The sequence below is a fragment of the Saccostrea echinata genome, unplaced genomic scaffold (assembly GCF_033153115.1).
Source record: "Saccostrea echinata isolate AGI-Se365-2 ecotype Australia unplaced genomic scaffold, CSIRO_AGI_Sech_v1 ptg000015l, whole genome shotgun sequence".
Taxonomy (NCBI): Eukaryota; Metazoa; Mollusca; class Bivalvia; order Ostreida; family Ostreidae; genus Saccostrea; species Saccostrea echinata.
Window position 1 is genome coordinate 4,658,739 of NW_026889764.1, and position 11,261 is coordinate 4,669,999.

The 11,261-nt window shown below is 32.1% G+C and overlaps 1 protein-coding gene across 1 annotated transcript; it reads right to left on the reverse strand.

The window, feature by feature from the left end:
* Window positions 1-128: 128 nt before the first annotated feature.
* LOC133187763 (glutathione S-transferase 1-like) lies at window positions 129-3,011 on the reverse strand. The gene is made up of 5 exons (XM_061323164.1): window positions 2,818-3,011; window positions 1,189-1,284; window positions 954-1,069; window positions 678-782; window positions 129-529 (listed from the first exon to the last, which is right to left on the reverse strand). Exons 1-5 carry the CDS (start codon window positions 2,948-2,950, stop codon window positions 365-367), a joined length of 615 nt encoding a protein of 204 aa, XP_061179148.1. The 5' UTR covers window positions 2,951-3,011; the 3' UTR covers window positions 129-364.
* Between the last annotated feature and the right edge of the window lie 8,250 nt (window positions 3,012-11,261).

An 11,261-nucleotide genomic window follows, 5' to 3' on the forward strand; every position in this document is an offset into this window, starting at 1 on the left:
ACAGCAAACTCACAAAAGGTCTAGAAAATAAACACATCTTTCATGATGAAAACTTTGGTAGTCAAATTTTATTTATAAATAGAAAACCAATCCATTCTTTTTAAAAGAAATTGCAATATATTGTGTCAATTACAGCTGCAATAATATCAATGTATCCTTGTACTTCACATTTTTTGATACATGTTTCACGTATAACGGACTATTTACAATACATTAAGAGCAAGGTTTTAACACGTGTTATAACGTGTTGTTGAAAATTTTTAAACGTCGATCGTGCTGCAGATGTGGTGTACAGATCTATATATTGAAATGCCCATGTGCATTTTTAAACGTTTTTATTATGAAAGAATCTGAAAGATTAACACTAGTAAAGAGTAATTGGTCTCTTTTCTAGGTATTTTCTTATGTTTGGGCTTTCTGCGATTCTCTGTCTATGTGCCTGAAGTTTAGGAAATCCCTTGATAAGATCTGGATAATCACGCGTATGAATCTCCATGACGTCATACACGGCAAGGTCACCGAGTGTCAACTGTAACACAATTAAAAACGATATAGAATTTTCAATTTAAACAAATTTTTTTAAAAAGAATAATAAAATGGTATAGTGATTTAGGAAAAAAAGTTTTAAGAGTTCAACTATATTCAGTATACAATAACAAAAATTATTGTAAACGTACACCGTCTCCAACCATGTAGCCCGTGGAGTTGCTAGAAAGTGTATTTTCGAAAATTGTCCAGTATTTAGGTACGGTCTCTTCTATGAGCTTTTTCTGCAAGTCTGCCTATATTTCAAGAAAGCAAAATGCGTTTTTTATGTTACATGTATGTCGACACTTCTTTTCTCTATAGAAAAATACGGTATAAGAAAGAAAAGGCTTCAAAAATCTCTGCACGGGATATTTCACATTACCTTTAAAACTATTTCATTTTGCTTTTGTAAGTATCTTTCATACCTTCTTTGATTCATCCTGTTCTCTAAAGACCTTGACCCACTCCGCCCTCAAATCTTCTGTTGTCTGCAGGATTACATCGCACTTCGCATTTTCAAGATTATTTTTTCCACAAATGCCTTTGAATGATAAAAGATTGATGAATTTTTGTAATCATACGTGAAATAAATTAATAGACGTTAATTTCTTCACAGCATCATTGACAGAAACCGTCAATAACCATAGAAGAAGAACTTACCAAATTCTTTCGCCAAAAATCTTGCAATTGCTAAACTCTGAGGTAATGTGACTTTGCCATCTATTGTTAGAAGCGGTAGCTGTCCCTGGGGTGTTTCTTTATGAAAGAAAATAACGTACCTCAAAATAAAGAGTCAAATACATTCATCATTTTCGAACCTATTTTAAAGCAAGATTAATATTAATCGGATGAGTATTATTTACACAGTAAAGCAAGTTATCTGTACTCATATAAAATTTTTCATACATGCATGATTATCCGAATTTAAAGAAAACTAACCTATGTTTAAATTGCACATAGTTTCAGCATGCATTGCGAGGCAAAATTTGAAAGAAATGACCTTAAGCTTTTGACAATTTCATAAAGGAATAATTATAGTCATTTATCCCAGTTAAAGTTATCTCTCTTATCATAGGATCGATGAACCTTAGAAAGGTAACCCCACCCACCCTCACCCCACCTCGTCCCCTATCATCTTCGCAAGAAAGTGGAGAGAAAGCATTTACATTTAGTATAAACAAACTTAAAAAAAATAAAGAAAAGAGTAGAATAGCACCCATCCCCCAACCCAATCATATGGTATTGCTTTTAGGACTGGCATGCGATATCTTCCCCGTTAAAAATTCCCTGGATCCGCGCCACTGGATTGATTATATTAAGGTAACTTTTTAATTTGATTGACACATTACAGAAATATGTCCACAAAAATCATTAGGCGATCCATCAAACTGAATTATTGATAGAGTTTGATTTACATTTATTCAATGCATGTGCAACGTGAGTTATTTTCTTATTAAAAATGAGTATTAGCGTAAGATATAGATAAGTAAGATAGTGTTGCCAAGCTTGTGGAATTTCTATTGGGGTTAAGCATGTTAAGTGCCTCCATTATTGTTTGCAAGAGGGTTAATCTAACTCGATAAAAGAACGCAAAAACGTAAACATTATCTGTCACTAAGTGGGAAGGTGGCATTTTTCCCCAAAGAGAAAAAATGAAGATTTTTTGTAAGCTAGTCCATTCGTTATCTTAACACAAGCATCACGTTATAGACTGAGACAAATGATAAACGATTATGTACATCGGTTACATTTAAGTATTTTCTTCTTTTCATCCTGTACAACAATTCTATAGAGATCGTCATTCATTCATTGGACATCGATCAGGCTACAGGTGTATCAGAAAGAGTCAGCGACCAGAACAAACATTCAGAATATTTTAACAATTTATCACAAATAACATAAAAAATAGAAATATATTATCAAGAGACCTTTTTTTTTTACATCTACAAAAATCCCAAGGGAATCCGATATAATAAAACCGCGAAGTATATGGAAGTGCAGTTTAATATGATACACATATATAGCATTATAGTATTATATATCAGATGTGTGTAATGTTATAATCATTTTATATAGTAGTTATAATATAATAAAAGTCCTTGAAGGAAAAAATACCTACAACATTTAATAACAGTCATAAGAAATGAGCTACATTGTACATTTACAGTATTTTTTTATAATTAAAATAAATAATAAATAAATAGAGTAAAACTACTTCACTTATTTCTAATAACTAAAAATAATAATAATGTGCTTATTTCTAAAATTCTAAGGATAATTGTTTCTTACTTGGTTTAAGTGCTGGCCACTCTTCTCGTTTTATTCTGTCATCAATGTAAGATACATCAGCAGCGGCAAACACCAAGCGTGCAATTTCTGCTCGTCCACGAATGTCAAAATAAGTTAATTTATATTCCACCATATTACATCAACAACGAAAGAAGTAATAAATAGGTTTAGTAGTTTTGTCAATATATCTATTTTTTACACCTACATTTACGTTTCACGACACTCAATAATTTAGTGTAGGTTAAATGGAAGCATGGTTTCCTGATATCGTTACACCGGTTTTATTTACAAACTATAGGGGCTCCAGAGGGCTATCTAATTTAATATTAAGCTCATCGTTAACAACTGTAAAATTAAATTCATAATATATTGGGAAGCATGAATTGCACTTCCGGAAACAAATTTTAGAATGATTTCACCATATCCGGTATAGATGAGTGTTAAGTGTATTCTTTTTATTTCCCTGCATGCATTAAACTTCCTGTTCCAAACCTTAAAATCTACAGCATTTACTAGGAGATTGTGTTGTTGACATAGAGAGCTTATCACAGCTATTAGAAAATCTTGTCAGATACCACGGCAAACAAAGTGACACAATTAGGTACTCCTAAAGTTATTTCTGAGAGGGTTCTCCTTTACGAAGGCTTGTGTCGTAAGTTGTGATGCATTTCAAGTGTTTATGGTTTAATTAGTTGCGAATAGCTTTGATTGATGTCGGTCACTTACGATAAAATGACGAGGCTTAGTTTCGAGAATGTTCACGACTTTGAATTGGACATGCAATTTTATTATTCAGTAAAAGTTATTTAAGAATATGATACAGGTTTTTGAAAATTGACCCCTTTTATGTCGAGCTTTAATACTTCTAAAAAGAAGATTTTTATCTTTAAAGTAATATGCTTGATATTTAGATTTACATCAAATGCTCAATGAGCTAATTAAGGTATGTGGTGCACATTTCACATTTTTGCGTGACTAAAACTAGTACATGTAAAAATATTTTTATACATGAAATACGTGGAGATAACGAACAGCATTCGAGCTCAAAAGTAACAATGTAACAATGCAGAAGTTTCAATGTAACAGCTACACTCTATGGAGGTGAAAATTATCGTGGTTTCAACTGATTTTTTTTTTTTTCTAAATCAGGAACAACTTGGGAAGTTGAGGGTGTGAACTCGGTAGCTCGTAAAAATTTTCCTGATTATTCTTTGCTTGAACATTTTTTTATTTTCATTTTTTCACAGTTTTCATTCAAAGAAGATTGATAAACAAACTTATTTGATTTAGTTCTGTTGTTCATAGTTCATTGTATTTTGCGGCTATAATACATCAAAATTTCAACAATGGTTAGATTATTTTTTTGCCTAGAATAACCAATTGCAGGGTAAAGCTCCATGTCAGATACGGAAATAGTAAAATCCTTTAATCGTGCAGCTCAGATGTGGGCTGGGTATCACAATTTACATTAGGTGACTCAAATGATTTAGAAGGCAGACTTTCATTGTGAAAGGTCAGAATGTTGTATCAACTCGTGTGATTATATATATATATATATTTATCTACTGAATGCAAAAATAATGTACGTATCTTCTGTGAAATCAGTGAGTAAAACATGTTTATCAACTATTATTAAAACATATGACAGTAACTGTTTGAGTCCAGATTTTTTATTTTATTTTATTTTATTTATTTATTTTTATTTTTATTTTTTTTTTTTTTTGTTCAATGTTACGAAAAATTCCAGTTTCTTACCTATTAATACTGGTACTTTACTCTGATAGAAACACGATTTTGTCGTGATGAAATAAGTTATCATAATAAACTGAATTAATATTTATCAGATTATCTCTGCCTTCAGATTGGCTGGAATCCCTGTACCTGAATAAATAAGAGAAAATAACATGGTTAAACAGTTTTTCAACGAAAATTAAAGACAAATGTTGTGAATGGTTGTTTTATTTGTTCAAGTGCATTGAAATTATTGTTCACTATCAGAAGTGATGATTTATTTTTGATCGGTATTCATAAAATACATGAACATCCTTAATTATATGAAATGATTTCACTACGTCAGATGACGCACATTCATCTGTCGCGAATTAGGTAAAAAAAAAAAAAAAAAAAAAAAAAAAAAAAACTCAAGCAATGTTTCGATAAAAAAACAAATTGATTCGTGGCTCATCATTGTGGTATTCGCTTAATAAAATTTTTATCATTTTCAAAGGATTTTAAGGACAATTGCACTACATAATAATGCCAACGAATTGATATAACTCTCATGAATAAAATCTAATCGAAGTTTTATCAAAAAACTTCCTTTTAAAGTCACATGAATACCAGAAACATTTCCGCTTTGGAAATATATATCAATATAAATTATCTTGTCATATCTACACTATCAAAGACACGTTTTTAAATACAGGTAAATTTGTTTTGATTTTTATCTTTTTCGTCTCCTGTCAGCATCAATGATCCACGATTTAATAATAATAAAAAAGCGCTCAGACGATAGAGTTTTGTACTTTTTCACTTTAATTACATTGGTTCGTCGCTTTGTAATACGTTTGTCAATCACATGTACGTATTTGGTATTTAATGATAAATTCAGGGTCGTAAATTTCTCGTTCTATACGAATCCATGACGGAACGAATACACAATTTCTTTATTTCATTTTTTAAGGAGGATCGTAGGAGAGATCTGAAATCTTTGGGATATTACGTGCTTTTGACAAAGTCATCAGCAATTAACATCATTTCAATCAAAGGTTCCAGGATTTTGCCCCGGATGTGACTTTGCATTGGCCAGAACCTTTACGAAAAAAAATGTGCTTCAAGACAATATGACGCATCCAGTTTCAAAAATATTTTACTCGTAACTTTTATAGAACAGAACAGAATATTTATTTCTAATTTAGAGTCCTAAATAGACAAACATGAAATGACTGCGGTGATTAGTAAAAGACAAGCCAATGGATAGGATACCAATAAGTACATGACATTGCTCATTTTAAAAATGATCTTATGATAATACCATATAAGGTAAAAAAGAATACAATGTATAAAAGTATGACTACTATAACTTGTTACCTTTTATAAATTTGCCCACAAAGTTAAAGATTTCCTTGTATTCAGTATTTAGTAACCAAAAAAGGTTTTGTTGGCTATCTAAAGCTGAAATATTTGGAAATTTGTTTTTATTTACTTGAAATATTTCTTTTCTTTGGTAATCTTATTTTTCATATGTTATCAAAAAACTGAGTTTCATCATCTAAACTGTTATAATTACATCTGATACATCAGCGATCTTTTCTAAGGATGATGGTAAACCTATCCACGCCAATTTGCAACTTATGACAGGAAAATTCTTAATTTACTTAGAGCTCCTCTGTTATAAAATTTTTAACTTCATCTAAATAATTCTCCTAATCCCAATTTTGTTTGAGTTTCACATACGTGCTTAATTTGCCATCAGTATAGCTTTGTTGACTTGTATACCAATTCTTTTTCTTCCAAATAAGTAAAATAGGGTTTTATGACAGACTGACTTAAATTTTGCTTCCCATAACACACTCGTTCATCTCTGATATTCAATATTTTTCGTAATTTCTGTATAAATGCAAGCCACGAGTGCAAGTGTGTTATCATGCCTGATTGTTTTGAACATTCCAAGATGCTAGAATTTAATTTCGGTGACCTTGAGCTAAGATCATGATTTTGTACTTGGATATTTGCAAAAGAATACAAAAGATTGACCCCACGTTAATCAAATGTGTGCTTAATGTTTGTATCTTTTGATATTGTAAGTGTATGCTACAGAAGATAGCACACACTTTAATGAAAGGTTTGCTTAAAATTTGTATCATAATATTGTAAGTATATGCTACAAAAGATAGGACACACTTTTATCAAAGCTTTGCTTAAGATTTGTTTCTTATGGTATCGTAAGAATATGCTACAAAAGATTTAAATGAAATATGGAGATAATGTACAGTAATCAAGCTCAAAAGTCCATTAAAACAATATAAAACCGGAAGCAGAGCATACACGGACCTCTAAAAACATCAGAGGTGGGATCAGGTGCCATGAAGGAGTAAGTATCCCCTGTTGACCCGTCACATCCGCCGCGTGCTCACTGGCATGAACGGGCATACGGAAAAAATCCATAGACAATTAGTGTTTAAATAATGGCCTAACAATTAATTAGTATGAAAAACGTCAGTCAACAATCGACGTAATGAAAGATTGTATTTGCTGACAAGGTCATTGTATTGGCCATAGAACTTGCAAAATGATGACTTTGAACGAGATTGTTGACATCCTTCTTTCATTAACTTGCTTTTCAGTAGCTTGCCTCGTTTTAGAAATTGTTCATACGTAGAGCATGCTCTTGCGTATCGAATCAACTGCGAGATATCAACTCCATATGCAGGTGATAAGGGTATATTGCTACATAAGTAAGGAAAGTTGACGATAAAAATGTTGAATTCATCACGTGTATCATAATTTTTTGTTTCTTAGTTAACCATTAACATCTTTTTCTATTAAAATATCCAAATATAATATCCAAATATAGAACAGATATACCAGACTCTGTGGTATCTTTTATTTCAAGTTCACTGGGAAATATCGAGTCGACTTGTGAATGGAAGTAACTATTTTTAATTGATTATACGTCGTCAAAATATCTAAATGTCGAGTTAAAGGCCACAGCAAGTGTCTTCTTCTCATGTATAAGTGTTTGAATAAATTCTGCCTCATAACTGCTATCTGCTAATAACGGGGCACAATTGTTACCCATTGGAATTTCGTCATATTGTTGGAAGACCAGATCTCCAAAAGCCTGCATAGATATTGGCGATCAGAAACTCAAGCATTTGTTTTGATATCTACTTCAGAGTACTTGTGTGTACAATCAGAATGTATTTTAACAAAATGATTTTGAAAATGACCAATGACAAGGTAAGTCAATTTCCGAGTTCCATTTTTATTGAAAAAGCAGCTGTCTATGATGTCAAGAAGGTTGGACTTTAATTTATTGTGGGGAATGGTTGTATAAGGTTTTGAAAATTCGTGCGTTTTGATGTTATTGATTTTGGTAAAATTTTGTGATAAATTTCAAGTTTTCTTAAAGTTCCTAGGATTTTTTGAAGTATCCACATCTAATTTACACCATTTCTTGAATATATTGTTTTACAGTACTCCTGAAGTATCTCATTCACTGCTGTTAATATTTTCGTGAGGAGTAAAGAAAGAGGCTTGGTAATACATTTACTGGAACAAGCTATGTATCTTTGTGATAAGGGTTTTTGTGAAGTTTAGAAATCCAGTATAGGCATGGTAAATCAAATTCATTTTAATTGAAGAGGAAATGAAAAATATTAAAAACTGATATATGATTATGAAAAAGTTCCTTCTTAGAAGGGGAGCTATGGGTATACGTTGGAATACTACTTGAGGAATTAAATCCCAGTTCCTCTAAAACACCATTAAAATAATGAGCCTTACAAACAAAGACAATGTTGTTACCTGCTTTGTCAGCTGGGACGAGTACATGCTGATCGTTTAGTCTTTCTAATTCTTAACACACTTGGGTTTGCTTAAAATTTATATCTTATGGTTTTGTTAGTATATGCTACAAAAGATAGGACCCGCTTATTTAAAAGTTTCCTTCTAATTTATATAGTCGCCCGCGTGGCGCAGTGGTTAGAGCGTCTGCTCTAGAGTCGCGAAGTAAGGAGTTCCTTACGTCGCGGGTTCGAATCCCACTGTGGGACGTGGAGACCGGTCCTTCGGATGAGACCGTATAAACCGAGGTCCCGTGTCGTAGTAGGTGCTGGCACGAAAAAGATCCCTAACTGCTCAATGGCCGTAAGTGCCGAGTATAGGACAAAATTTGCAGCTCTCCACCGGCAAGTGGTGGCGTCTCCATATGAGTGAAAAATTCTCGAGAGGGGACGTTAAACAACATACAATCAATCTAATTTATATATCTTATGGTATTGTTAGTATATGCTACAAAAGATAGGACCCACTTTAATCAAAGGTTTGCTTAAAATTTTTACCCTAGCAATGTCCAAGTTTGAGTGTCAAACATTTCCCCTTTTATTACATACTTAGTATCTTAGTTACATAAGCAATACAATTGTCGGTCCTTTGACTGATATTGGTGTCTCAGGCTGATACAGGATGTGGCCTGAAAAAGGTCAAATATTATTAAGATCTAAAGAAAAACGGTTTGGAATCTTTCTACATATTAAGACGAGACCTTTTTTTTTTTTCAAATGACATTGATTTAGAACCACGTATACCTGGGGGTCATTAAAATCTTTGTTGCCAGGTATATCTGAACTCGATATGTTTCTCCATTTCATAATTATGACTCCAAAAAAGAATATTTCACTTGGACGGACTTACTCTCTAATTCCTTTTTTTTTTTTTTTTTTTTTTTTTTTTTTTTTTTTTTTTTGTTTTGTTTTTGATTGCAACACATACATATGATCTAAACATTGCTTTAAATACTTTTAAGAAAATAAACAGTAATCACTTTTAATGTAATTGCACTAATTTAACATACATATAACATTTGTGTACATTAATGTTACATGAATGTAATTTCCTCACATGGATACTTCATATATTATGAAAAGATGTTAAAATAATTTTTACATAGTTTTGTTTCTTGTACATTTTTTTTCTAAAACTAGAAAACATAAATACTGTTTTTTTCCTCGATTTAACAGTTGTTTTAAATATCATTGCATTGTATTTAATAAAATTATCAACACCAATTTAATAACTTTTATATATAAACGTCTTTAATACGATACGTATCTCCAAAGTGTGGCACATTAGAGCAACTGTAGAAGAAAAATGAGATATTTTTAACTTTATTCAAATTTATGTAATGTTATACCTTTGACATTGACTTTTCTTAAAAAGGCTAGTACTGTGGATTTATTATTTAACATTGTTCATACTCATTCCTTTCGTTGAATCTTTATATCCTTTTAAACTTGATATAAAAGACTTCACAGAGTTTGACACAACTTTTTCATATTAAATTGTTTTAATGTAAGACGATATTCATGAAAAACGAATAACTAGACTTAACATGTCTTAAAAATTGATTACTGTACTTTCAACTTTTCTTAGTCAACTTCCCTTATTTATTTAGCAGTTTACCATTATCACCCGCATATGGATCTTACGTCCCCCAGTTGATTCGATACACAAGAGCATGTTCTACGTACAAACAGTTTCTAAAACAAGACAGGCCACTGACGGATTAGTTAATGATACAAGGATATCATCAATCTCGTTTTAAATCAACATTTTGCACATTTTCGGGGTCGATACAATGATCTTAAGTTCAAATTCATTTTTTTGGTCGAATGATGACGGACGTCAATGGTTAGGCCATTATTTGCACATCAAATTGTCTACGGATTTTTCAGTTTAGCAGATTATGACAAGGAGCACATGGCAGGTGTGACCGGTCGACAGGGGATGTTCACCCCTCCATGGCACCTGATCCAGCCTTTGTTTTCAGAGGTCTATAGTTCCATCACCCAAAGGAAATATCCTGAGTATACTTGCATATCAAAATGACTCATTATAACGTTAGTGTTCTTGACAAACATTTTTAAAGATGTTTTTTCTATAAAATTCCGGGCAAAATTTTCCTCCCGCATTATTTCACCGATCGATTCCAGAATCATGAATTGAACAAGCTTGAACTTACACTAGACACTTATACCAAAGGATGCTGGCATGTTAACATGATGAATCTAGCCTTTTTGTCTCATGATGAATTCAGGCCGCTGAAGTTTTTTTAATATATTTTTTTATATAAAACGTTGATCCCCTATCGTGATTTCCTACACCCTGCTCACAATTTCTCATCTTGATTGTTAAATGACTAAAGCTCCTTTTTTTTTCTTTTGCTCAATGATCTCCTCTTAAAGGAAAGTATGTATCTTCATTTACACCTTCTAAATCCCTATATTATCCACAGATAGTGTGCTGAACGTTTAGATAAATTGTCGAATGTCTCTGGATAAATGGTCTAAAATGTGAAAAATTAACAGATGACAAATGCCAAACAATAGACACACGACGGACGAACCTATTGCTTAGGTGAGTTAGAAAAACGTGGGCTGACGATGGAGTTATGGCACTTTCACTTTAACTTAAATTGATTAGTGTACTGAATAACACGTAAACATTTCATAAATAACAAAGTTAAGGTCTGGTTCCATTCAAATTTCAAATAGGAATCAGATAAATTGTTTACTGCCCCCCCCTCCTGAAAAGCTAGGGCTATATACCTTTCGTACGTCAGTAACACTTGGGGGTATCCATCTTGTATCAATCTCCTTCTGTACCACTGAATAAGATTTAATTATACATTCATTGAATCTTTACTACAAAGTGCCATTTGT